Below are 27,176 nucleotides of genomic sequence, written 5' to 3' on the forward strand. Positions count from 1 at the left end.
CAAACAATTTTATAAGTGATATAATTCAATATTAATTTTATTATACTGTTTTGTTAAGAATTGTTTTATAATAGAACAATAACTGTAAATAGAATGCAACTGAGATAAATAATCAATTTTATTTGTTTATAGTTATTGACTTTTGAATGAAAAAATGTGTAACACTTATGTTTTATTTAATTTATTATTCTTTTTTCAATAAAAAAAATATTATTCAATTTAATTTCATATTAACAATTTTATTATATATTTCACATACCAAACATGTGTTTTTATTCTATCCTACTTGTTATATTTATATATTATTTAAAATCTTTCACTCTTTGTTTTTTTTTTCTTCTTCTTTTTTAATTTATCAAAGTTGCATGGTTAATTATTATATTAAGTTTTTTATGTAGTGAGACATTTTATTAATTATGGTTATTCAAAGTTTTTCAATAACCAATACTCTGAACGGCAACGAAAAAAAGCAAATAATAGAAAAAGAAAAGAAGAGAAAGATATAAAAGAATAAAAGTAGAAAGTGGAATAAGATAATAATAAAGAAGATAAAGAGTAATAAAACAAAAGAGATGACAAAAGAAGAAAAGAAAGAAGAAATAAAAAGTGTAATTTTAATGTAAAAATTAGAAATATTCAATAAAAAGTGTCTAATTTAATGATGTAAAATGATTAACAATATTTTATTGATGAAAAATATTTTATTCGTTTTATGTTTATTATTTATATGGATAATTTCATCATGATGTTTATGATATAATCAATCATATGTGTTATTATTATAACATATAATATTTAATAAAATATAAATGAAAATGATATGAATATATGATATAGAATATAAAACAAAAGAATAATAAGAATAAATGATAAATAAAACGAGAAATGATAATAAATGATATAATAATAAAATCAAAGTATAAAAGATAAAATTAATATTAATATAAAACAAAAGAGAATAAATATAAATCGAAAATAGATATAAATGATAAGAATATAAAAATGATAAGGATGAATAAACATATACATCTAAATAGAAAAGAATAACAATAAGAAAATCTAAATAATATAAATAGAAAAATAATAAAATAAGAATAATATAATAATATATAGATAATAAGAAGAATAGATAATATACATATTATAAACAGAGAAATAAATATAAAAATACGATAGATAAATAACATATAAATAAAATAATAAAAAGAATACAAATAATAAAAATAATTAAATATGATTCATCAAATCATCTATTTCATTAATATTTCATACAAAATAAATATAAATGATTATAAAATATAAACATAAATATATACAGATTGTATATTTATCATACTTTTTATTTATTTTATGAGTAAAATATAATAAAGTGGAAAAATCTAATGATGCAAAATATTTTGCATCTTTTTTTCATTTTTATAAATTATTTAAATGCATTATTTCTTTGCTAATTTTCGTGCCTATTATGTACCAAACACCAAAAACAATTATAATAATTACAAACAATTATATTTGAAGAATTATCAAAATGAAAGAATGACAATATTGAAAAAAATGATAAGTGCAATATTTAACAATAACGCAATGATGTTTAACAACGCAGATGATTAAAACAATATATTCTCAATGAAATAGTCAATGAAATCAAAAATAAATGAGATAAATAAATGACAACTATATTGACAAGAAAATGAGACAAAAATTGATAATAACAAAAGAATAATGGATTGAAATAGAGAAAGAATGTTAATATTCAGAAATGAAAATAAACTAATGAAAATAAACAATAAATAAGCATTGAGAGATAAAAGAAATAATATAAATAGAAAAGAAGAAAAGATTGAATAAGTTGAATAAGTTGAATAAAGAAATAAAAGAAATAAAAAATGTTGTGATAAAAAGAAATAAGAAAGTAAAACACAAATAAGAAAATAAATAAAAGAAAGAATAGATGAATGGAATTAAAAGTATAATAAGAGAAGAAAGATAGTATTAACAATTATTCATAATAAATGAAATGAATAATGGTTTTAATAAACAAATAACATGTATGAAGAAAGAATGAAAATATAGATAATCCAGAAATAAAATATTCAAATAAATAGAATGAAAAATATAAAAGAGTCAATTTATTCAACTTAAAACAACAAATCACTCACTGTATTAATAATATACTCACACAAACACCCGATTGAATAAACATAAACAAAGAAAATAGAAAATAACAAAAATGATATGAAAATACAAAACAATAAGATAAAACAAATAAACAAACAGAAAACACAGAAATAATTATATAGTTAAAACAATGCATAATATCAGACATAATTAAACAAAAAAACATTACAGAAATATTAAACAACAGATTGAACATCAACAAAAATAAATGTGAAATATCTAGAGATATTGTATATGAGTTAACAAAAACAAAAACAATTCACTATCCAGTTGATGAATGAAATGTAAATATCATTGAATTGTTCAACGATAATACATGAATCAAATATTAAAACCAAATAAAATGAAACAACATCTAATAATAGAAGAAAGCAACAAAAAAATAATGTAAATATGCTTATCCACTTAATTATATGAATAAATAATAAACTAACAAATCAATCATGATGGATTTGCTTCACTAACAAATGAGTTTGATTGGAAATATACAAGACAACTAGAAATAAAGAAATTAATTAAATCACTGAAGAGAAAAGGAAATAACAACAAATAAGAATAAAATTCAAAAGAAAAGAGAAAAATTAAGAAAAAAATAACAAGGGGATGAATAACAATTTTAGAAAATAAAAAAAGAAAAGTCAAAAAATACGGAATAATCGAAAGAAAAGAAAAACAAAATAAAACAAATATGTCGTTCTTGCCATTTGGTACAACTACAGATGAGTCAGATGAAGTTATAGAACTTCAATTTAATGGAAGTGGAAACCAACCCATTGTTATTGAACAACATAGTAATGGAAAAGTGATGTCATTAGGATGTTTAATTTTTGTGATAATATTTTGTGGAATCAATATGATTATTTGTTTGTTGTTCATTCAAATGATATGAAAGATACAAATGTTAAAAGATCAAATAAATAGTGAATAAGAATAAAAACAATTAAACAAGAATAAAAGAAACAAGTCTTAAAAAAACAAACAAAACAAAAAAGATAATTGAAAAAGACTTATTTTTGTTTAGTTAAATACCAATCAAATTCACCATCATATTCAATACCATTTTCCCTAGCTACATTTTGAAAAACTTCTCTCCAAAATTGATACTTTGGTTCTTCTTCAAATCTAAGACTTCTTGCATAAGAAAGAAATGAAGCAAATTCAACAGGAAGATTTTCACATAATTCTTCTAAAGGAATTTCCATTTTTTTTTTACAAATTTTATCAAATTTTTCAGTATTATTTTGTCTATTAAAACCTTGCCATGGTAATTTTCCTTTAAGAAAATAAATAAACATATATGCTAAACTTTCTAAATCATCTCTTCTACTTTGTTCATATCCTTTATGATTATTAATAGACGCATATCTTGCTGTTCCTGTTAATGATTTATCTTCACTATATGCAATATGTTTTCCATTTTCAATGTATTTTTTACTTAACCCAAAATCAATTATATATACAAAATGAACATTTTTACCACTTCCCATAACAAAATTATCCGGTTTAATATCTCTATGAATATATCCTTTTTTATGAACATGTTCAATACATCTTAAACATTGATCCACAATCATTAATACTGTTTTTAATGAAAATGGATGTCCAACATATTGAAAAAGATCTTCTAATGATGGTCCAAGAAATTCCATTACCATTATATTATAATCATCTTGTTCTCCTGAATAATACACTTTTGTAATTCCTGGGGGATTTGTTTCTCCTTCTGCAAGATATGCATAAAGTTGTGCTTCTGCTTTAAGTTGAGGATGTTTGCATTTTTTTAATTCAATTTTTATAGCAACTGATTGTCCTGTCTCTAAGTCTGTTCCTTGAAAAACATCTCCAAATGACCCTCCTCCTAATTTCTTTTCTAGTTTATATCTATCATGAATAATGAACTCTGCATTTCTTGCCATTTTCTTTTATTTCTTTTTTTTTTTCTTTCTTTCTCTTTTTTTATTTCTTTTTATTTCTTATTTCTTTTTCTTCTATCTTTTCTTATTCATCCATGCACCAAGTACCACGACAACTCCAACTTGTTATGAATCCCGATTTGAACTCTCTTGCTTTTCTTGTATTTCCTTTATTCTTTATTCTCTTAGCTATTCTTATTCTTACTCTTTTTCCCTTTTTAAAAACTTACTTCATTCCTTCTCATTCTCACTCTACTAAATTAAAAATTGGTATCTCTTTATCTGACGCTTATAGTGGAAATACTATCAAAAGGACTATAAAACGGAATGTTCAATGTCCAGTATGTAATGGAAGTGGTGCTGCACATTCACATGCCATTCATAAATGCTCAAAATGTGGGGGAAAGGGGGTGGTTAAGGAAAATCTAAGAATGGGATTATTTACCTATGAACATTTAATTACTTGTCCCATTTGTGGAGGAAGTGGAAATGAAATCACAGAAAAATGTGAGAAATGTAATGGTAGTGGAAGAGTGTCTGAAACCACCGAATTTAATATTACCATTCCTAAAGGTAGTAAAACGGGGGATATTCTCAAAATAAAAAATATGGGTGAAATGGGTAGTACGCTTCTTTTATTATTAACTGTTAATGACGAAGAGAAGAACTTTAAACGTCAAGGCGATGACTTATTAACTAACCTAACAATTACTTTGAAAGATGCACTCTTAGGATTTAAAAAACAAATCCCCCACTTAGATGGTCATCAAATATCCATTGAACAAAACGGAGTCACAAGTGATGGTCAAATTATTCGAATCAAAGGTGAAGGGATGAAAAAGAACTTTTTATTTAATGGGGATTGTTTAATTTCTATCCACGTTGATATGCATTCAATATCTCCTGATCAAGCACTGAAAATAGCTAAAGTATTAAATCAAACTAATTAATTCATTGTCCATCCATCTCTTTTTCATTCATTTGTAATGTTAATCAATGGTTTAATTAATGAATTTTTGGTTAGAACTTTTTGTTTTAGGGATTGCAATTAATTGTCTTTAAGCGTTTTTTTGTTTGACTCTTTTGTCACTGAAAAAGGAATTACAAGTTAAAAAATTGAAAAGTAAGTGAAGTGATTTACTAATTTACCTGTTATTTTTGTTGTATTAGAAAAAGAACCTTAAAGAGAATAATGTACTAATCGAATTATCTATTTTGATCAGATTAGTTAGCCATTTGTTTTTGACCTTTTAAAATAAAACTCTGTTTCCTTCTTTGTTAATTGATTATTTACAACTACATATGAGCCTATGTGAAACATAAAATTTAAGATAAGTAGAGTCAATACTGATGGTTTTTATAAGAATTTTTATGGTAGTTTATTTATGCAAGATAAGTTAATGGTAAAACGAAATTAAACAATTTTTATGATGATACACTTCTACCAAATGTAAAAACACTATAACAACATTAAAAATACAAAGGATAAAATAAATGAAAATGAAGTGTATTTAATTATTTAATTTATTCGTTGTTCATTGATGTAATTATTCAACTAAAATGAATAATGTTAATTTATCTGTAATTTTTCATGTTGAATATTTATATTTCATAATGAATGTGTTGTTTATATTAAATAGAAATGATAAAACAGAAATAACAATAATATTAATAATGAAATATTATTTTTAATCATTTATTTCATTCTTTTCTATTTCATTTATTAAATGTAAATATTCTACTTTGAATATTGAAAATTAAATAAATCATAATTTCTAACAATTGTTTGTATTTCTTTTATTCTTTATTTGTATTATTTTCATAACTCTACAGAAATTGATGAAGAATATCTTAACACTCTCATCAATAAAATAAAAGAAATGAAAGTAGAAAAATGTACTAACATTAATTACTACTTTCAAAGAAAATAAACTGACAGATTGATAAATGAAATTAATAATAGATGGATATGGTCAAGAAGCAGAATGCATGAACTGCAAGATGATATGAAGAGGATTTCAATGGTTATGCACCTCTATCTCCAAAATAAAATAACAAGAGATAAATTTGATGAAATAAAAGAAATATAAAGAAAATTAATAGACTAGAAGATTTGGTCAAGGGAAGAAATTGTAGAGAATCAAGTGCAACATGAAATTAAATGAACATGATGAAGAATGAATAAAAGTCAAAGCACTAGAAAGAATAAAGTACCTAAAATATATGATGACAATGATCAAAGAAAGAATTAAATTTAATAAAAATGAAATAATCAGAATCAATACAAATAAAATCATGTTTGATTCTAACAAGAAAATTAGAATAAGGAAGAAACAAAAAATGAAATATACCCAAATAACAATATTACTTTAGAATAATGGAAATCGTTATATGAAACACAGGTGATATTAAATAAAGAGAAATGGAAAATAAAACAAATCACCTCGTGGAATGAAAGATATATCAATTATGATAATGTCATTATAACAATAAATGAATTAAATTTAAGTATAATGAAAATAAGTAACTGGAAAGCACCAGGAATAGACATTATATATGGGTATTATTGGAAAAGGATGTCATCATCAAGAGAAATCATTCTCAATATCTTCAATGAATGGTTAAACTTCCCTGAAAACATCCCATTAGATATGATAAGTGGAAGAACTTTATTAATCCACAAAGGAGGTGATAGGAATATGGATGTCACTAATTATCGTCATATCAGTTGTACAAATGTAATTATGAAAGTATTTTATTTACCTCCATATTAAAAGAAAAGATTCACAGAAGACTTAACATGAATTGTGAATCATTTAAAATTAGTAGAAATCAATTGGGATGTAAGCTACAATCTTTAGCTGCTAAAGAATGAATAATTAATAGTTATATGTTAAAGCAGAAAAAAGAAGAGAAATACCCAAAATATGTGGAGTCATATTATGACATTAAGAAAGCATATGACACAGTAAACCACGAATGGGTAATTGAAACATTAAAATATTTTAATTATGAGTGTGTCATCATTGACATTATTGAAAGTATGATGACTAGACTGAAGATATTCATTGGTTATAAATTTAATGAATATCTATGATGTATTAAATTAAATAGAGGAATTTTACAAGGTGATTCCTTATCAAATCTACTCTTCATCATTCAGATGAATGTAATTTCTCAAATCATCGAAGAGAAATTCCCAAAAACAAATCACACATTATATATGGATGAAATGAGAATAATGACAGAAAGTAGCGAAGAAATGGGAATAATCCACTGTGAATTTAATGATAAATACATCAAAAAATGGAAATGGCATCAAATAAGTGGATATTTTAGAAGATGATTTGAGTCAAAAGGAGTAGATAAAACTAATACAGTGAAAGCATGGAAGTCCATCAATATTAAGAAGAATGCATTTCTCCAATTAACTAAAATGCAAGATGGAGCAATATTTTGTGGGTATAGAAAATCAAAAATAATGAAAAATGAAAGATTGAAATACTCCACAATTTGTAAAGACAAGATAGCTACAGTAGAGCACATTCTACTATCTTGTATTTATCATAATAAATCACAAATAGAAAAACATGACAATATAGGTATTATAATATGGGAGGGATTAATAATAAAATATACAGGAAATAATCAATATAAAAATACAATATGAAACAACATTCAAATATAAAGACATCACAATGATATGGAACAAACAAATAATGCCTAAAAGTGAATGACAATACCACAAAAGACCAGACATATACGTATTAGATAAAAAGAACAAAACTGGTCTATTATTTGATATGACTATTGTGGCTGATCACAATATTAATGGAGCCTATTGGAAGAAAAGAAATAAGTATAAGGAATTAAAGAATAGGCTAATGAAAATAGAAAAATTAAAAGATGTCAGAATAATTCCAGTAGTAATTTCAATAAATGGAATAATAAATAACTCAAGTGTTAGATTAATTAAAGAATTAAAAATTGAGATTAACATCAAGAAAGAAATGAAAAACCTTGTCATAAAAAACATGATGGATGTCATGGAATACTACTTCAATCAAAATAAAACATACTCTGTAGAATTGCTAGAAGATGAAGAATTGGCGGGATTAGTCTCCCCTGAGCCAGGAACAATAGAAGCTAGTTCTATTAATCTTTAATTAAATGATTTTATAAATTATTTTTAGTGACACATTCTTATATTCTCTTATTTCTCTATTTGACCTATAAAATTTACTAAGGATATTATTAGTCAACAAAATTAATTTATGATATTGCATTAATGATTATATATTTATCTTTGGTGAGGGTTCATGGCAACCTTTGACATTTTGTAATAGTAAGAAACATCTAACAAAGAATTTTCTAACTCTTTTTTATTTAATTGTCATACTTGATGAGTTTATCGTAAAAAAATGTGTGTATTACCTATATTTTATTTATATTTATACTAGCATACTTCCATTTTATACTCTTTCTTGTCTTAGTCACCATAATTTCATTTAATTTTCTTCATTTATTTAAGGGTTATCACTCTTACCTTATAAGCATTATTATTAATACAAAAAATTTTGTTTTATTTGTTGGGATAGAAAATGAAAAACAGATATACCCAGATTATAAAACTACATCAAAGTTTTCGTTTTATTTGACTATTATTAAAATTGCTTATGCTTTATACTTATTCCTATTTTATTTCTTTTTGTTTAGATTTAGAGTTAAGGGATACACTTTTTCCAAAACACATTGAATATTCAAAATAATAATTTTTGAAGAGATGAATTGTAAAAAAAAACAATAAAACAGTCATAATAATAAACTGAACTTCTCTCAGTTGGTTATGAATAAAGATTATTTCTAATGACTGATTTACTTATTTTTCTTTCATTCAAATAAATAACCATTATCAACCAACTTATATGAAATAATAAGAAACTAAATAAGAAAACTCCTAATTGAGCAATAAGAAATAAGAGAGAGGAAATAAACAACTAGTTCATAAGAGACAAAACAAGAATGGCAAGATTTAATGAAAAAGACATAAAAGATGATAATGGAATGATAAACAAAAAGATTAGAGAGAAAAGAAATAAAAGAACAAAAAAGAGGGGAATTGATAAGTAATGAAATAAAGTCAAAGTTTTGAAGATAATAAAAATAAGAAAGACATGAATGAAAGAGATATATGATAAAGAAAAGATAAAAAGAAAGAAAAAGAAGAAGTTCAATTAAGAGAATCAAGGAGTAAAGCGTGTTTTAGTTAAAAGGACAAAAGAAAAGGAGGGATTAGAACCAAAACAAATAAGAACATAAAAACCATAAGAAGAGTAAATCCAAATTTTTTACCAATAGCAACATTAGTGTTATTAAGTGATAATAACAAATGAATAATGATAAGAAAGAATAAACTTCCAATAGAAAATTCTAATACATTTGGAGAAAAAGTAGAAGATATTGACATAACAGGTTTAATCAAGTAAATAAATACTAACCAAGGGAGTGATGATGAAACTAGTAACATAAATATTGATTGAGAATAACCTTGAATAATAGCTAAATTGCCACAATTCATTCTTCCAGCATTCCAAGCATTAATAAAATGTCTCATACCATTTCCAAGGATAGAAATAATACTAACAGCAAGAACATCAGATGGTAAATTAAATATTTTTTGAAGTCTGATAGATAATAAAATTTCAATAAATCCAAAAATTGATAAATAAGATAAAGATAATATAAGACTAATTAAAGAACTTCCTTTAAATAATTTGAAAGGAATAGTTATCTTAAATAATTTGATTATTGGATAAAAAATATTCCATACAAATCCATCAACTAATCTTTCAGTTATTTGATTTTCACATAAAAGGTCTTTACAAGTAATACCAATATCAAAAGAATTTGAAACAATCATTTTATTTAAAGATTCTACCCATTCCATTCTTCTTGAACTTCTAAAACCAAATTGTTTATGATCAATAGTATAAATGTCAAATATTTTATTATCTAAATTATCACAAATAATATAACTAATATCATCAATATTAATAGATATAAGTGGTGGGGAATGAGGTGATCTATCCTTTCGAATAACTAATTCATCAAAATATAAATCTGTCCAATGTTCTGACCATTGAGATGATGAATAAGAAACATTACTATAATCAGGAGACTTAAATAATTGGAGTTCAGAATGTAATTTATTTGGAATGCCATCATTTTCAGTAATATTTAAAGGTGTTGTATTATTAAGAAAACCTTTTGATATAACAATTTCTTTTGATAATTTATTTGTTAAATAAATTGCAAGAATATAAAATAAATAAACACCAAGTGATAACCAAAGTAGAATTTGACCAATTTTTAAATCATCTTGTGAATTAAGAGACTTTGCAAAGATATAATAAAATAAAATACTAATTAATAAAATTAATGCTTCACGAATAAAACTAATTTTTGCTATTTCAATAAAATCATGAGATAACATTATTGATAACCCACTCATTATTACTACACTTTCAAATGAACTTCCTATAATAAGTGAACTTGATGTACTATAATATTTCATAAATATCAATCCAAGAATTCCAATACATAATTCAGGTAAACAACTTCCAGTTTGAATAATAAGAGGAGTGAAATAATTTGTTTTAAAGACATAATTACATATAATAGAATATTTATTAAAAATTGGAATAATATATCTGTCTACTAAATAATGTGTTCCTAGTTATTTATTTGTTGTTTTCTTTCTTATTATAATTGAACAAACCATATCCACATTGAAAAATAATGTAGAAATATAGAATAAACCCTCCATACTTTTCAAAAATTGAAACAGGAACTTCATTAAAAAGATCAAGCCATGTTTGTGTAATACTTTGTGAAGTCATTAATCGTTTTATTAGTTTTCGTATTCTTTTTGTTCTTCCATTATTCAATAAAAATTAACTCTTTATTACAATATGATGAAAAAGCACCAACTCACCTCTTTAGATGATATTCCTGATTTTGATTTTGATGAAATGATTAACCAAACTGAGGAATGTAGTGATACTAAACAACCAAAATATGCTTCAAAAATTATTGAGAAAGTACAAAAAAGAAAAGACTTTTTAGAAAGAACAAGAAATAAACGAAATGAAAGAATTTTAAATGAAGAAGAAAAGAAAGGAATTTATTCAGGAAAATCACTTCGTTTTGAAAGTAAAAGTTATAAAGATTTTAAAGACTTAGAAAAAACCCCAACACAACAACCACCTGATATGAATGAGTTTTATAGAAATATTCTTCTAAAACAAAATACAACAATAAAAGATAATTTCACACCAGAGTTGCAAAGTAGTAAAACACAAGAAAAAAAGATTAAAAATGAAGAATATGAAAGAAAAAAAGAAATTTTTAAGCAACAATATCAAACAGCTCTTAATGAACGAGAACAACAAGAAATGAAAGATATAGAACGATTAAAAGAATTATCAGAATCTAAAGTTAGTAGAAAAGATATTGAGAATGCAAAACAAAGGTATTTACTTAGAAAAAAATTGAAAGAAAAAGAAAATCAAATTAAAACAAATTAAATAATAAAATGAAGACTTAGTTTTTAATTAAAGGTTTTATAAATTGTTTTAAATTAGTTCTAAGTGTTGGACTTAAAAATTGTTCAACTTGATCAATAACATGTGATTTGTTACTTGGAATAAATGGATAAATTTTAGTATAAAATTCATTTAATAATTGAATAATAAAATTATATTGTTCTTCACTTTGAACTATTCCTTTTCTTTCATTTCTTAATGAAATAACAATTTCTGCAACAAGTTTTTTTATTTCATATTCATTTAATGCTTTTTTTATATCATTAATTTGTTTTTCTAATTTAATATCAATTAATGTATTATTATTACATTGATTGAAATCTATTCTTCCTTTTAATGCTGAATAAAAATGATGTTCATAAATTCTAAATAATATTATAAATGTTCCACTTCTTCCTAATCCAGCTGAACAATGAATAATTGGTGGTCCATTTAATTTAATTCCTTTGATTTTTCCTCTACAAACTAAACTAATAAAAAGCATATCAGTAATTTGTTTGATATTACTAGGTACTCCAAAATCAGGCCATCCTGTATAATGTATATGAATAATACTTCTTTTACTTTTTTCTATTTGATTTTCAATAATTATTTCTCTAACTTGTGTTTCCATTCTTTTAATTGTTTGTAAATCATTATAAAGAATTGTTCCAACTTTAACATTAAATTTCCCATATTTTTGTTCTATTCCATTTTCTGGAAAATACCTTGTAGCTTTAATTCTATTTTTTTCTTCATACTTTGTTAACATAACAATAATTGGAGTTTCTTGTTCCCAAACCATATTATAAAAATCTTCTATAGTTGTTGTTAATGGAGCTTGACATGAAATATATCTTCCTCCAAAAACATAATTAGCATTTATATAATCTCCTGATTTTAATGGTACAATAGTTCTATTATTTGCTAATACATTTTTATATCGATTTTTTGTTAAATTAGATGCTTTACATGATAAACTAAATTCTTCTTCTTTGATAATTGCAGTATGTTGATTAACCCAATCAAATGAATATTCTTCTATAGGAGTACTTCCATTTTCAATAGACATATTTCTGTTTTTTCTTATATCCTTTTTAAGTTCTTTTTCATTGTATAAAAAACCATATTTTTATTGTTTTCCATATTGTCCATTCATAAAAACCATAATTTCATAAAAATTTTTTCTTTGATTTATTCTTTTCTTGATTGTTTTCTTACTTATTAATTAAATAAGTTTGATATATTAGTATAGTATGTACTCATTTTACATTCTACTTGACTAATTTCTTGATTTTCTTTAATTGTCTTCATTCTTTTAAAAAGTCTAATTATGTTAGTGTTTATAATTTAGACTCCTTCTAAAATTATCAAAAAAACAAACAAATTTTGGTTCATTGATGATTCTCTTGCTCAAACCATTTCTTTATTCAAAGAAATGATTCCTTCTGATTCTATAACCATATTATCAATGAGAAGTCTTGGTATGTTTGTAAGTGTTGGTTCAATAGTATGAACAATAATTAAATTTACTTTAGGAATGAGTTGAATAATAATTTCAGCATTATTACATTTTGGTTTATATTGGTATAGATACTTTACTTTTTGTAGTTTCTTTGTCAGTTTGAAGTGTTTTAATAATTCCAAGTGAAGATTTATTATTTTTTATCTACCAATGTATTATATAAAGCTTTATAAGATGGGTTTTCTTCATTTCCAAAACTTTTTTGTTGAAGTAATTGATTCATTCCATTAAAGTCTATTTCTTTGATCATTTCATTGAATTGTAGTGTTATATTAATAGAATTAATATCACTTTCTTTATTTTTTGGATATTATAAGAATGAGTTAAGAATATATTCATACCATTTTGTCATTGTTGATTTTTCTTTATTTTCTGTATGAATTATTATTTGTGTATTTCTTTGATTTTCATCCATATATTTTTGTACTTCAATCCATTTCGTTTCTTATAAACTAACTTCTTGTTTTTGACTTTTTATTGGTTCTTTCCATTCTAATTCTTCTAATTCTTTTTTTTTTTTTCATTAACATTTTTATAAAATACTCTCCTCTGTACTATTTTCTTCTTTAAATTCATTATATTCTTCTTCAGTCTTCTTTTAGGTTGGTTTATTTCTATTTCTTCTCTTTCTTTAATTTCCAATGGTCTTATTAAAAACCTCCATGACTCTGTTGGTTCTCTAATTCCAATCTCAATTACTTTTCCTCTTTGCTCTGGTGTAATACTAATAATTGCTGTTCTATTTCTCCACCATGTAGTTTCTTTACTTAAACTCTTAATATTTTCACTTAATCTTTCATGACCCATTGATGTAAATAATAATGACCCAATAATTTCTGTTGTTTCATTCATTCCATATCTGTATTAAATATTTTATTAATCGTTTCTATCATTTCTATGGCTAGTTGTAGTGAAAACATTATATTGGATTGAATAATTTCAATATTAGCAAATAAAATTATCTTTTTTTTTTCTTTAACTTCATCTCCTTTTGGTTCTTCAAGTCACACTTTAATTAAAAACAAACAACTATATTCTAAATACTATGGTATAATCCATCCAAGTTGTCTTGCAATAAATATAACGATTTTTAATGGTTCATCATTAATAATTCTTTGTTCTTTAATAAATTGAAGTAGAATATCTAATAATATTTTATAACTCTTTTCTTTCATTTAATACAATAGTTACTCCAATATTTCATAATATTGAATGTTGTATTTGATGTATTATGAAATGGGTTAAAAGTGTTTGACAACATAAACTTCATATATTCAATATATTCAAATCCTTCATGTTTATAATAATGTTGTTCTTCATTAATTAAAATAGATAAAAGTAATTTTAATGTTTGAACTTCAATTTCTTCTGAATAATTATCATTTTGATATTTTATCATATGTTCTAATAATAGTTGAATTAACTCTGTAAGTGGAATGTCATATAAAAACATTTCATCTATTGTAGGGAATATTGAAACACATATTTGATTGTTATATTTTAATACTGATTGAATAATTGTTGAATAAACTTCATGAGTATTTTTTTCATATCTTATTAGTCTAATAATTATTTCATTTAATCAATTTATTGCTGTTTTATTGTACTTTCATTTGTTTGTTCATTAAGAATTGAAATAAAAATTGGTGTAAATTCTTCATGAATATTAATTGGTTCTTTTCTTTCTGTTATTTCTTCCACATCAATAAAACATTCCATTACCTTTTTAATTGTTATTGTACATTCTGTTAATGCTTCATTATGACTTACAACAATTCCATTACATGTCATTTGAATTATTTCTTGCCAAAAACATATTAAATCTTATTGATTCATATTTTCTAGTTGAAATGTTGTTAAGTTATTATCATTTATTTCATTTTTACCTTTGCTTTTTTTTCATTGATTTCTTTAAAATTAATTTTATAATAGGACTTTATAACCATTTGAATTACTGCTAAAAAGATTTTTCTTATACCTTTATAAAATATTTTAATTGGATAAAATACAATCATTTTTTGAAGAAGTATGTCTTATTCTTTTTTATCTCTCATAAATAAACCCCATAATGCTAATGAACTAATTGCAAAAAAATTGCAAAATCTGCTGCTTTGTTAATTGTAATTCAAACTTCCAAACGTAATTCTTCCTATTTTTTGTGTTGTTTGAGTTGGTTCAATAAATTCTATTTTCCTATAACACTTCTTGATATAAAACAAATTAATTCTTTTAACTTAAAACTAAGTGTATTTGACCTTTCTCTAAATGAAGTATATATTCTTATAATTTTTGTAACTACTACTATTACATTATTGTGACTTCCTTCTTTTAAATTTTGTATCGTTACTTCTATTCCTATTATTAATTTTTTTTTTGAAATTCTTTTAGTTGATTTGGTTCAATTAAAATAATACTCTCATTCTTTGAATCTTCTTTTCCCTACATAAATTGCTAAGTCTGGTGAATACAATCATGTGGTGTAATGTTCAATAAGTTTTTTATATGCCATCATATTAATTACAAAATTTCCTCTGGTTTAGTCTCTTACAAGTACTTTATAACAAATCTCATCAATACTTTTTCTAAATACTCTATCATATTTTTATATCTAGTAAGACACACAATATTTGAGAATTTAAATTCATTAAGAATTTTTAAAATTTCTTCATGTTCAATATCATTAACATGTGTATTTTCTGCTTTTTGAACATATAAACTTTCAATATTTTTTTCTATATAATGGAAAGACTGCCATTAATGTTTCATTTTCATCATTACTGATTCTTTTTGATAAAGAGAATTGTAAAAATCTTTGAGTTAATTCATATCTACTATTTCAATTATTGTCTTTAATCATACCTTCTTCTTTATGTCTTATTGAGTCTAAGTCAAGACATGTAAAAAATAATCATTTCATTCTTCTGCTTTTAATGCCATTGATGTAATTCCTTTAAATACTCCTTCAAGTGCAAGACTTCTTGATTTTGATTCTGTTGTTATACAAAGATATGTTTTTCATACATAAAAATAATTTTGACAAGTAATTTGTTTAAATCCCGTTTTCCCAAATATTACTACTGTTACTGAACAACTTCATAATAAAACTTCTTGTTCAATGTCTCTTGGATTTTTTGATTTTACAATCTCTTCTGATGCTTCATTAAGTAGTTTATAATACATTGGATTATTTTGCTTTACAAAACTTAACTCACCTTCAGTAAATTCACCTTCTTTTGAAATAAATTGTAAAAGTGGTTTCAGTTAGAATAACTCTCTTTACTATCAACCATTTTACTATTCATTGAACGTTGAGAACCATTCATATCTTTCTATCTTACATGTTCCTCTTTTTAAGTTCATTTTTTGAAGTTCTACAACATAACAATATCACTTTTCTTCTTATTTACTAGAAACTTAAAAAACATAAATACTATATCCTAACAATGGAAAAGAAAAATGGGGTTAAAATTGTAATGGGGGAAGTTAAGAAAGAAGGGGAAAGTACGATGTTAAATGAAGTTATCCCAAGATATTATAATTGTTGTATGTGTTGTCATTCACAATTAGATAATCCCCGAAATTATTGTGTTTTTTGTTTAAGTCAAAGAGTTGCAGAAAGAGGACAAAAGATAGATAAACAAAAAGAAGAAATAACAAAAATCAGACAACATAATCATGAAATAGAAAAGGTGTTAAGTGAAAAACTTTGTTCAATGAATAAAGAAACAGATATTGTTGCTAATACAAATGTATTATTTAACCAAATTCAACAAAATGAAATGGCAATTTCAGTTATTGAAGTGAAAGAGAAAGATGGAATTAGAAAAGCTATTGAACATATGAAAAGAATTAATAAACGTCTTATTGGGATGAAAAAAGCTATAGAAAGTACAATTTCATTAGAGTTTGTAAAAAAAAAGATTTCAAAAGATAAAATAAATATAATAAACAAATAGGAAGGAATATTATGGAATGGTACAAGAAACAAATAGACTTATTCAACTTCAAACATTTCTAAAAGAACAAATTGTTATTAAAAAGAAACAACAAATAAAACGAGTGAATGAAATAATGATGGTTGAAATAATAAAAGGAGAAAAAGGTATAAAAAAAGAAGAAGAAATAGAAAGACCAATTGAAGGAGAAAAGAAATTATATAAAATAGTCAATTTTAATATTCAATCTAATTCTAAAATGTTTACAACAATCAAAACAGGAAATTTATTTATTAATTATTTATATTTATTATTAAAAGAATATACATATATAATAGAAATACCATGTACACTTATAGTAATTAGTAAAGGAAATGAAATACCAAATAGTATTATTAGAAAATCTAATTTAAATAAAAGTGGAGGAAATGATAAAATAACTATACCAACAGTAAACTTAACATTTTCACATCAAATATTTAAAATATTTTATGATGAATTTCAACAACTTTATTGTATTCAATATAAAACACCAATTGAAGTAGAAGGAGAAAATTATGTTGAAAAGATTATTAAACTATTACAATACTTTAAGTCATTTTAAAAGATAAAGAGATAATTCAAAGATTCACAAGAAATGTTTTTTTATACAAAAATAACTAAATAAACTTGAAAAATAAAAATAATGAATGATAAAATAAAACTTCAAGAAAAATTTGAAAGTCAAGCACAAGAAATAATTACTGAAGAAATATTTTACCAACATAAAAATCAATTATTTATTGTTGGAGAAAATGGAAAACCTGTATTTTCAAGGTATGGTGATGAAACAAAAATGTCAACATTATTAGGAGCATTTTCAGCATTAGTTTCATTAACAATAGAAGATGGAAAAGAAATTGAGATTGAAGGTGATACTAAACGAATATTTATTGATATTCGTGGACCATTTATTTTTATTAGTATGAATAATAAAGATAAAAGTATTTCAGAAATTAGAAGGTATCATGAATTTATTGAACATCTCATTTATCTTTATATTCCATTAGATATTTTTGAAAAAAAATTAGAAGAAAATCCAGCATTTGATTGTAGACAATTAACTTGTTCAAAAACAAAAGAAATTAAAATGGGAATATATCAATTTAATACATGGATAGGTGGGATGATTGGTAAAGTTGAAATTGAATATTGTTCGATTAGACAAAGTATAGGAAATAGTATTAGTAATATTGTCACAGAAGGAAATATAGGAATTAAAAATAATATTATTATGGTTTTATTATATAATGAAAAGAAAATAATTAGTTGTAATGGAAAAAAAGGATTTTCATTAACACCAAATGATATGAATGGAATTATTAGTTATGGCAATGAAAATGAAGGAGATGGGGAAGTTGGAATGCCAGAATTAAGTAAATCAGGAAAATTAAAAATTTGGACTATTAATATTGGTGTATTGAAAATGGCTGTTATTTATCAAACTGAAGATTATTTTCTTGAAGTTAAAATTATCACAGAAAATATTAATCAAGAAATAGATCATTATTACAACACATTAATTGCATCAATAAATAATCCTCCTGTTCCTGATTTATACACAAATCATTTGTTATTATTTTATACTTTTATTGGAGATAATTTTATTTATTCGTCTCCATTAAATGATTTATATAAAGACAGAAAACAAGAAAAAAGAATTAAGTCTTTATGTACTAAATTATATTATGAACATAAAGAATTTAATACTGACAATTTATCTTCTTCAAAAAGATGTGCATTTACTACTGACCTTGAAACAGTTGCATTCAAACAAACTCAGAAAGGTTTATTAATTGGAATCTTTAATTTTATTGTTGACATCCCTTCTTCTATTGATTATCTAAATCAACTTGATAAATGGTTTAACTATGACAACATTACCTATACTCAATATGACTTATCTTAAAATCTTTTCTTTTTCTTTTCTTTTGGATATTTATCAATGACATTAAATTATTAAAACAGTCATATCTAAATAATACAACAAACATAAATACAAACAAAACCATTTCATCACTTTTCAAACAAAAGTTTTATTTAAAAAATTAATAATCATAATAACATTACATTGGATAGAAGTTATCAGATTGATTGAGAAATAGCGTCTAGGATAAGTAAATGAAAGACATCAAAATAAGAGCCTTACAATTAATACATAAATAGAAAATCATAGCATTGTATTTACAAAAATAAATAAACAATTAACAGGTAAAAACAAATAACCAAATTAGAATAAAGAAAAAAATAGATAAAAAAGAATTTATCTTATTAAATCAAAAAGTGTTCTATCAAATAAATAAATCAGATTGAATCGTTATTCATTAATATTATTTACTACTTCATACAAAATGAATATACAGTACAATTTGAAATGTTACAAACACTTATTTAGAATCTGTAATAATAAACAAAGAAATGAACGTCTTATAACAACTTTAGGTGTTTATAAAATTACACAATTGTTCTTCGTGATCAAATCATTCAAAATCTTCTTTGTTATAACCAGAATAACACAGAAATAATGAAAATTCAATGAATGGTGTAATAAAAGAAATGAAGCATTTGAAGTATTTAGAAATCCAATAATTTAACGTGAAAGTAATTTCTTTGGATGTTCTATTAGATTGTCTGATATTATGACAATCAATTAGTAGATTAAAAGGAAAGAACATTACAAACAATGAAAGAAGAAAAAGAACCACAAAATTACCATTACATTTTAAAATGATTTCCATCTCTAATAAAATCGAAATAAAGTAACAATTCATTGATTTATGTCGATATAAAACACTAATATACAAAGAAAAAGACATAATTATGAAAATACATGATTTGAAAAATATTTAAAACTAATAATGTATTAAATACATACATGATATAATAATGTTTTTGATATGTAGATCATCATTGAATATTAAAAATATATCAAGTGTTAAACAATGGATATGTATCATTAATATAAGACATCATTAGAGTGTTATTTTATGAAAGAGTATAATCCAAGTGAAATTTATTCTTTCTTTACTCTAGTAATAAACATTATTTCAATAAAAAATAGTAATATTCAATGAAAAATTCTAGTATTGTTATGTATATTGAACAAGTATCAATACACTTGTTAATACTCAGAATTAATCTATTGATAATTAAATTAAACAATCTTGGTAATAAAATAGACATTTACTTCAATCATAAAGTCAATATTAAATTAGTTGACACATAATAAAAAGACCATTGTCATTTTAAGCAAAGTCATTAGCAGATTCTATTATATAATTCACATTGCCTCATTACTATTATTAACTAATTGAAATTTGATTTGTATTGTTAAATGCTAAAAATGTTTGTATAGCATATTTCATGTACTGGTTTAAAATATCAAAACTAATACTTATTATAAAAACATAATAAATTGGATTGATGGAACAAAGAATTATAAAAAGAATTATCAAGAACAATTTTAAACGCTACAAGTTTTTCTATCTATATTATACATCCATTCATTTCCAATTTAAACAATTTCATGCATTTTTTATTTTCTTGCTGATACATACACATTTTATTATCTTTTCAGAATTACAGAACAATAAAAATATTCATAAAATAAAAATATTCTGTTTAATATATGTCACATCTTTATTCAATTTTAATTCTCTGAAATTAAAAACATTGTAAAAATACATTACATTATGTTATACTAAAAATATTCGTTGTAATTAAAATTAATATTATTTATGTTAATTTCATTATTTATACACTATTCGTTTCAGTTCAAGTTAAGAATGATGTATGATAATATTAATACTGTTGTGTTTAAATTTTTGTCTCATTTACATTCATATCACTCTGACTGTCTATTATATTTCAAATTTTCTTAAACAACTTGATAAAAACTAACATAATTCAACAAATTAATAAACCTTTAAGTCGTTATTACTGAAATTACTATTTTGTATAATTTTAAAAGAATAAAATAAAATTGAGTCTTACTGTGTAAATGTAATTTCCAGAGTGATAACACTTATTTTAATGTCTTTTAGTAAGAGAGATAGTTTAATAAAAAACATATCCACTTGCAGAACAAACGATGGTGTATAAAATAAATAAATGGATTGTTGAACTCAGTTAAGATAATAAACTCTTTAATTAACAACTTTTTTCCAGAAAAAAATAACACAAAACTAGGATTATTGATTTAATATGTTTGCAACTATTTTTAAGTTGTGTATAATAATTATTCTCTTCCTGAAAATAATTATTTTGTAAATAAATCAAAGACAAACTCCTTCAATCAGATTAAAACATAAAAAGAGAAAGAAAATAAGTTAAATAAAGTAGTTTTAAATACCTTATGAATATAAAATCGATCTTATTTTCAGAAGCAATAAAATTAATAATAGTATTCCAGATTTAGTAATTTCATGAAATCTTTCATTAAGTTATTGTTAAAAATTATTAGAACAAATAAAAAAAAATAAATGATATTTTATTGAAAACGATAGTTGTTATTAGATAAATTATAATAGAAGATAGAAACAATGATAGAAAATGTTGTTACAACAATAATAGGATAAAACCAGTTTATTAGTGACATTGTTTTGTATTGTTACAATTATTTAAAATTTTTTGTTTGAATAACTTCCATTTATTTTTCACAAAGAAGGAGAAAAGAAACGAACAACCAAAAATAAAAAAAGAATAAAAACATTATATTGAAGTAATAGTCAAGACAATCCTACTGTTATCTTTAAAATGAGCTTAAAAGAAAATTCATTTAGACAAAAATTCATAGAGACTTTTGTTATAGCTCAAAGAAGACTGTTGTATTCTTAAGAATCGTTGTTTCGAACAATCATTTTTAAAGTGACTGAAAAAGTTTTGGAGAAAATCTTTGTAGCTAGAATAAAAAAGTTCATCTCGAGACAACATATCTAATTCTTTATTTTGTAAAGCCTCTGACATTTCCATATGATCTTCTCCAAGAGTATATATGTCTATTTCTTCATCACTACACCAACAGTCATCATCATCACTCATCTCATTCATACCATTAGACCTACTTTGTTCCATAGCACTTTTTTCATTTGCATAAATTTGTTCCATTCCAATAAGATCAAGATATAAACCTAGTAACGACAAAATAGTTAAAGGTACTCCTTTTTCATCTCTTAGACTATCAACTTCTTCAAACTCAATTAATTGAGCTTCATACATTCCATGAATTTTTCCTTGATATGTTCCTTTTTCTTTTACCATTTCATGCATTTTAACAGCATTTTTAAAAAGTTCAGGTAAATACTGAGTAAGTTTTGTATTTAACCCTTTACAGGATATGAAAGCTCTTGCTAAAACAATTTCTAAATCACTGTTTCCCTTTCCATTACCTCTTGCAGCAATTTGAACGATTTCTTGACCAATTTTATTACCATGAAACATTCCAAGGAGTAACAAGGCTTCACATGCTTTCTTTAACAAATATTCTTCTTCCATTAATCCAATTTTAACAGCTTCATCAAGGTTTTGTAACATGAGTGATACAATATTTTGTCCATCTTCCGTTTCCATGATATTAACGTACTTTCTTAATGTTTCTATCATAATGTCAATAGACAATTCTAAACATTGAGAAGTTGCTTTTCCTGCACTTAAAGATAATAATAATAATTTCTTTAATTCATCACCTAGTGCCATTGAATATTTGACTATAACTTTTGATACCATTAATATTGTTTGTGTTGGATAGTCAGAACTTTGTCTTGAACAAAAGGCAAAAATAGTTGGTAAAGGAGAGAATAAAAATTCGACAACCTTTAAGAAGATAGCTCTGTTATTAAACAAGGTAGTAAAAATTTGAATCATTGAATTTCTAACTTTAGGAGAAAGTGGATTATGTAAAAAACAACGTAATAAGGAAGCAACTAATGGTTGGAATAATGTACCTGCTGGTGGTAGGTATCTACAATAAGCTGATAAAGCATCTAAAACAAATGGTAATTCATCTGGACCCACAGAAAGTGAATTTAATAAAGCAGAAAAGAAAGAAGTATAAAAAGGAGATATTGTAAAGTCTTGAATTGAAAGACAATGAGTGAGTAATCTTAAGAAATAAGGTAATACTATAGGACAATAAATAAACTTATTAAACGAATTAGATAAAGCAGTTAAGAAAAAAGCTAAATCTGAATATGTTGCTGAAGGTAATACAGATGATATACAAGTTAATGCATAACAAATGTCATGATCAACAAAGTCTTCATTATTCATCATATCAATTAATTGGAAATCATTTTTAACAACATTAACAATAATACTATTAACTTCTTTTTGCATTGGGATATGTGCTTTTGTTAAATAATTAGCACAAATACTTAATATTAATAATCCTGTACCTCTAATATTTACAAAGTTACGTTTATGTAATATTAATAATTGTTCTCCTTGTTCTAATAATTGAAAACTACTCATAAATAATACATTTACAGGTACTATTTGGTGAAGTATAATATTATGAAAGAAAATAATTCCTGCTTCTGGTAATGTTGTGGATGATGTTTGAAGGACATTTTGTGCGGAATTATGAGATAATGTATCAAAGGGAAATGACCAGTCTTGTACTTGACTACACATAATTCGTACAACAAATGTAACTATATCATTAACTTTTTCGATATTATACTTATGATACCAATCTAATGCTGCAAAAGCAGAAAGAACATCTACTAAAACAATTAATACTCCATCTTTAATGTCAAAAGAAAGGTCATTAACTACTTCTAATGATTGCCATTGATTATTTTGTTGTTGTTGAATAATTTTTTGAATAACCATTAAAATACATGGTAATAACTTCGTAAAGTATTTACTAATTGATTCAGGTGCATCTGAACATAAAAGTCTAATTAATGATAATGCATGATACCATGCTGGAATTGATTCTGAATTCAGTACTGATTCTAGAGCATCAGGTAAGTGTTGAAAAACCTCATTATTTACATATTCAGGACAATCTATACCAATAAATGAAATAATACTTCCAATAATTTTCATTGCAGAAGGACTTGTCTGTGTTTGTATTAATTGGATAAGATCAGCACATCCACCATTCTTAGAACAAAGTGAATTTAATATCGATCTATCAATAAATGAATAACACAATAAAGCATCTAAGACAGGTAATGTTGATGGTAATCTTCTAATAGATTCATTAATTAAAGCAAGTCTACTAACTTTGTCATTTCTAGTAAGTGCTTCTAAGAAGAATGAAAGCATTATTCCAATCCTTTGAGGACAGGTATGGATTTGAGGTAACACTTGACTAACACAAGCTGCAATGTCTTGTTGTGGTAATTGGTTTGTAACTAAATTATTCTTACAAACAATAGCAGCTAATAACCTTTGATTTGGGTCTACTGTATTGCTCAATGAAATATTCAACAATACAGGAATTGATTGTGGTAATGAATTTAATAATGTTCGTTCAGCATTTTGTCGTGTTTGAGAGTCACAAGGAGAAGTTAGTGTTTGGAGAGTATTAATAATGGTGTTTTCCTCTTGCATTGAGAGAATATTTACAGTTTTCTTTTTTTATTCTTTTAGTTTATTTTATTATAATTAATAGTTATAGTGCTTATAAGATATAATTTTTTCATTAGAATTTTCAAGTATTAATACAACTTTTTTATACAAAGTAAATTTGTTATATAAAACACAAATGAATGAATAAAAAGATTGAATTGAGAAACAAGAACTTAAAAATATAGTGAGTGGTATTGTTCGTGAAACTAATGAATTCAATGAAGAAATATATTCAAATTGACAGTGGAGTTAATTTCCTTGGATTACATACTGTTAATATAAATGTTGATCCAAATGAAACAGATGAAATAGAATTAAAAAACAGTTGTATAGCAATTTTGCTACATTCTGATTATTCTATGCAATGTTCAGTATATAGTTATATCTTAATACCAAATGAATTTACATTACAAAATTTAATTACTCCATTTTTGAATGGTGGAGGATGTATGCATTGTAGTGGACAAATAAATCAACACACCACATCTATAATTTTTAATAATATTAAACTTACAATAACAACAGCAATGACTTCGAAACCAGAAGAATCATTAAAACTAATAAGAATGAGATGTTTAAAATGTCAAAAAAGTTCTGAGGTATGGACTTTAAGAGAATCAATATATTCTATTTCATTAAATGAACTTTTACATTCTTTGGCAACAACACATTCATTAGAACATCCTAAATTTCCAACATTTCCATGTAAAGATTATTTGTATCATATTCTTGAATTTACAGGAAATGGAATTGCACTTCATTTCTCTTTATCTTTAATTCAACCATTTTCTGTTCAATCTCAATTAATTCCAGATCAAATTTCACAAAAACAACACGTTTTATCTGAAATAATTGAAATGAATTGTCATATGACAAAAGAATTAATGATTTTAAGAAAACAAATTCCTAAAGTTCAAAAGTCATTTGAAGCAAGAAAACAATTATATTCTAAATTAAATCAAATGGAAAACATTTATTTAGGTCAATCATTATTACAATTTACACCATCTGATTTAGTTAAATTTCAATTAAATTTTTATCAAGAAACTCTTGAATTCTCTAAACAATTTAATAACCAATTAGATACTTCTAAAAATAAAGAATCTTTGCTTACTAAAATAAATGAAGATATATCTAAATCTTCTTTACCTCAAATTACTGATACTTCTCCTCAAAGAAAAATTACAAAACCTCCTAGACTTTCTCTTATTAATAATCAATCAATAGAAGATAATCAATTAATTTCTATTACATCTATTCCTTTAGAAGATGAAAAATTAGTATTAAAATTAATATGGAATGATCAATTAATTGTAGAACATAATGAAACATATTTTCAACTAAATCTATCAACATTACCAACTCTTTTTGCATTTGCTTTATCTACACAATCATATAAAAATTATCTTATTTCTAATAATCTTAGTTATTCTTATAATGAATTAAATGAGTCAACAATTAAACGTGTATTATCATCAACAATTAAACCACATTTTGATTTTAAATATACTACAATAGTTGATACTATTCCAATAACAATTGAAGTTTCATTGTGTTTTGCTTGTCAATTCCATCTTTTAAGGTTATTGTATTACAAAAATTTATCAATTCCAATAGAAAATGCATGTCATAATTTCTTTAGAAGTGTAGCTTATATAACTTCAATAACAACACAAGGTGGTAAATCAAAAAGTTTATTCTTTAAAACATTTGATGAACAATTCTTATTTAAAGAATTAAAACCACCAGAATATGAAGCATTTTTAGATGGTGGTGGAGTTGGATATTTTAATTATATGTTAACTGTAGAACGTAAAACTGTTCTGGTAAGAAATCTTGGAGTTTTTTCTTCATTCATTAAAATTGGTAATAACAAAAGTGAAAAAGTTATATTCCTTATAATGGAAAATTTATTTTATGGAAAAGAACCTACAAAAACTTATGACCTTAAAGGTACTCTTAAAAAAAGAACATTAGAAGATGAAGAACTAAAAGTTGGTTTAGATGGTAATTTTGTACAGTCATTATCAAGAAAACCAATCATTGTTAGTAAAGAAATTAAACAAGAATTAATGTCAATTATTAAAAATGATACACAAATGTTATCATCATCTAATGTAATGGACTATTCTTTAATTGTTGGATGTGATGAAAAAGACAGATTATTAAGAGTTGGTATTATTGATTTTATACGAACATACACATGGGATAAACAATTAGAAAGTGTTGTTAAAAAAATAGGAGCTTTAGGTCAAAATCCAACAGTAATAGAACCAGAGTTATATCGCAAAAGACTTCTTTCATTTATCAATTCTGTGTTTATGGTTATGCCTGATGATTCATTATTAGAATAACATTTTATTTTTTAAATTTTTTGTGTTATTTTAGTTTATTTATTTTAAATAATTCTTTATCTTCAAACTAA

At 23.9% G+C, this 27,176-nt stretch overlaps 10 protein-coding genes across 10 annotated transcripts, besides 2 other annotated features; 5 read left to right on the top strand and 5 right to left on the bottom strand.

Moving 5' to 3' along the window:
- Window positions 1–3,185: 3,185 nt before the first annotated feature.
- Window positions 3,186–4,094, bottom strand: EHI_049390 (casein kinase, putative; the record flags this gene model as incomplete). Its single annotated transcript, XM_650772.1, has 1 exon — window positions 3,186–4,094. One exon carries the CDS (start codon window positions 4,092–4,094, stop codon window positions 3,186–3,188), a length of 909 nt encoding a protein of 302 aa, XP_655864.1.
- A 92-nt stretch (window positions 4,095–4,186) lies between these two features.
- On the top strand, window positions 4,187–5,041 carry EHI_049400 (chaperone proteinDNAJ, putative; the record flags this gene model as incomplete). Its single annotated transcript, XM_650773.2, has 1 exon — window positions 4,187–5,041. One exon carries the CDS (start codon window positions 4,187–4,189, stop codon window positions 5,039–5,041), a length of 855 nt encoding a protein of 284 aa, XP_655865.2.
- An 871-nt stretch (window positions 5,042–5,912) lies between these two features.
- Window positions 5,913–7,406: a repeat region.
- Window positions 7,376–8,269: a repeat region.
- Window positions 8,270–9,357: 1,088 nt separating this feature from the next.
- Window positions 9,358–10,990, bottom strand: EHI_049410 (uncharacterized protein; the record flags this gene model as incomplete). Its single annotated transcript, XM_650776.2, has 2 exons — window positions 9,358–10,805; window positions 10,870–10,990. 2 exons carry the CDS (start codon window positions 10,988–10,990, stop codon window positions 9,358–9,360), a joined length of 1,569 nt encoding a protein of 522 aa, XP_655868.2.
- A 75-nt stretch (window positions 10,991–11,065) lies between these two features.
- Window positions 11,066–11,677, top strand: EHI_049420 (uncharacterized protein; the record flags this gene model as incomplete). Its single annotated transcript, XM_650777.2, has 1 exon — window positions 11,066–11,677. One exon carries the CDS (start codon window positions 11,066–11,068, stop codon window positions 11,675–11,677), a length of 612 nt encoding a protein of 203 aa, XP_655869.2.
- A 16-nt stretch (window positions 11,678–11,693) lies between these two features.
- Window positions 11,694–12,746, bottom strand: EHI_049430 (protein tyrosine phosphatase, putative; the record flags this gene model as incomplete). Its single annotated transcript, XM_650778.1, has 1 exon — window positions 11,694–12,746. One exon carries the CDS (start codon window positions 12,744–12,746, stop codon window positions 11,694–11,696), a length of 1,053 nt encoding a protein of 350 aa, XP_655870.1.
- Window positions 12,747–13,700: 954 nt separating this feature from the next.
- On the bottom strand, window positions 13,701–14,051 carry EHI_049440 (uncharacterized protein; the record flags this gene model as incomplete). Its single annotated transcript, XM_001913393.1, has 1 exon — window positions 13,701–14,051. One exon carries the CDS (start codon window positions 14,049–14,051, stop codon window positions 13,701–13,703), a length of 351 nt encoding a protein of 116 aa, XP_001913428.1.
- Window positions 14,052–16,642: 2,591 nt separating this feature from the next.
- On the top strand, window positions 16,643–17,738 carry EHI_049450 (uncharacterized protein; the record flags this gene model as incomplete). Its single annotated transcript, XM_650779.1, has 2 exons — window positions 16,643–17,103; window positions 17,156–17,738. 2 exons carry the CDS (start codon window positions 16,643–16,645, stop codon window positions 17,736–17,738), a joined length of 1,044 nt encoding a protein of 347 aa, XP_655871.1.
- Window positions 17,739–17,819: 81 nt separating this feature from the next.
- On the top strand, window positions 17,820–19,082 carry EHI_049460 (uncharacterized protein; the record flags this gene model as incomplete). The annotated part of the gene is made up of 1 exon (XM_650780.1): window positions 17,820–19,082. The coding sequence occupies one exon, from the start codon at window positions 17,820–17,822 to the stop codon at window positions 19,080–19,082; it is 1,263 nt and encodes a 420-aa protein (XP_655872.1).
- Window positions 19,083–21,946: 2,864 nt separating this feature from the next.
- EHI_049470 (uncharacterized protein) lies at window positions 21,947–24,733 on the bottom strand (the record flags this gene model as incomplete). The annotated part of the gene is made up of 1 exon (XM_650781.1): window positions 21,947–24,733. The coding sequence occupies one exon, from the start codon at window positions 24,731–24,733 to the stop codon at window positions 21,947–21,949; it is 2,787 nt and encodes a 928-aa protein (XP_655873.1).
- A 236-nt stretch (window positions 24,734–24,969) lies between these two features.
- EHI_049480 (phosphoinositide kinase, putative) lies at window positions 24,970–27,105 on the top strand (the record flags this gene model as incomplete). The annotated part of the gene is made up of 1 exon (XM_650782.2): window positions 24,970–27,105. One exon carries the CDS (start codon window positions 24,970–24,972, stop codon window positions 27,103–27,105), a length of 2,136 nt encoding a protein of 711 aa, XP_655874.2.
- Window positions 27,106–27,176: the final 71 nt, after the last annotated feature.

The sequence above is a fragment of the Entamoeba histolytica genome, genomic scaffold, assembly GCF_000208925.1.
Source record: "Entamoeba histolytica HM-1:IMSS scf_1104750517061 genomic scaffold, whole genome shotgun sequence".
Classification (NCBI taxonomy): Eukaryota; Evosea; order Mastigamoebida; family Endamoebidae; genus Entamoeba; species Entamoeba histolytica.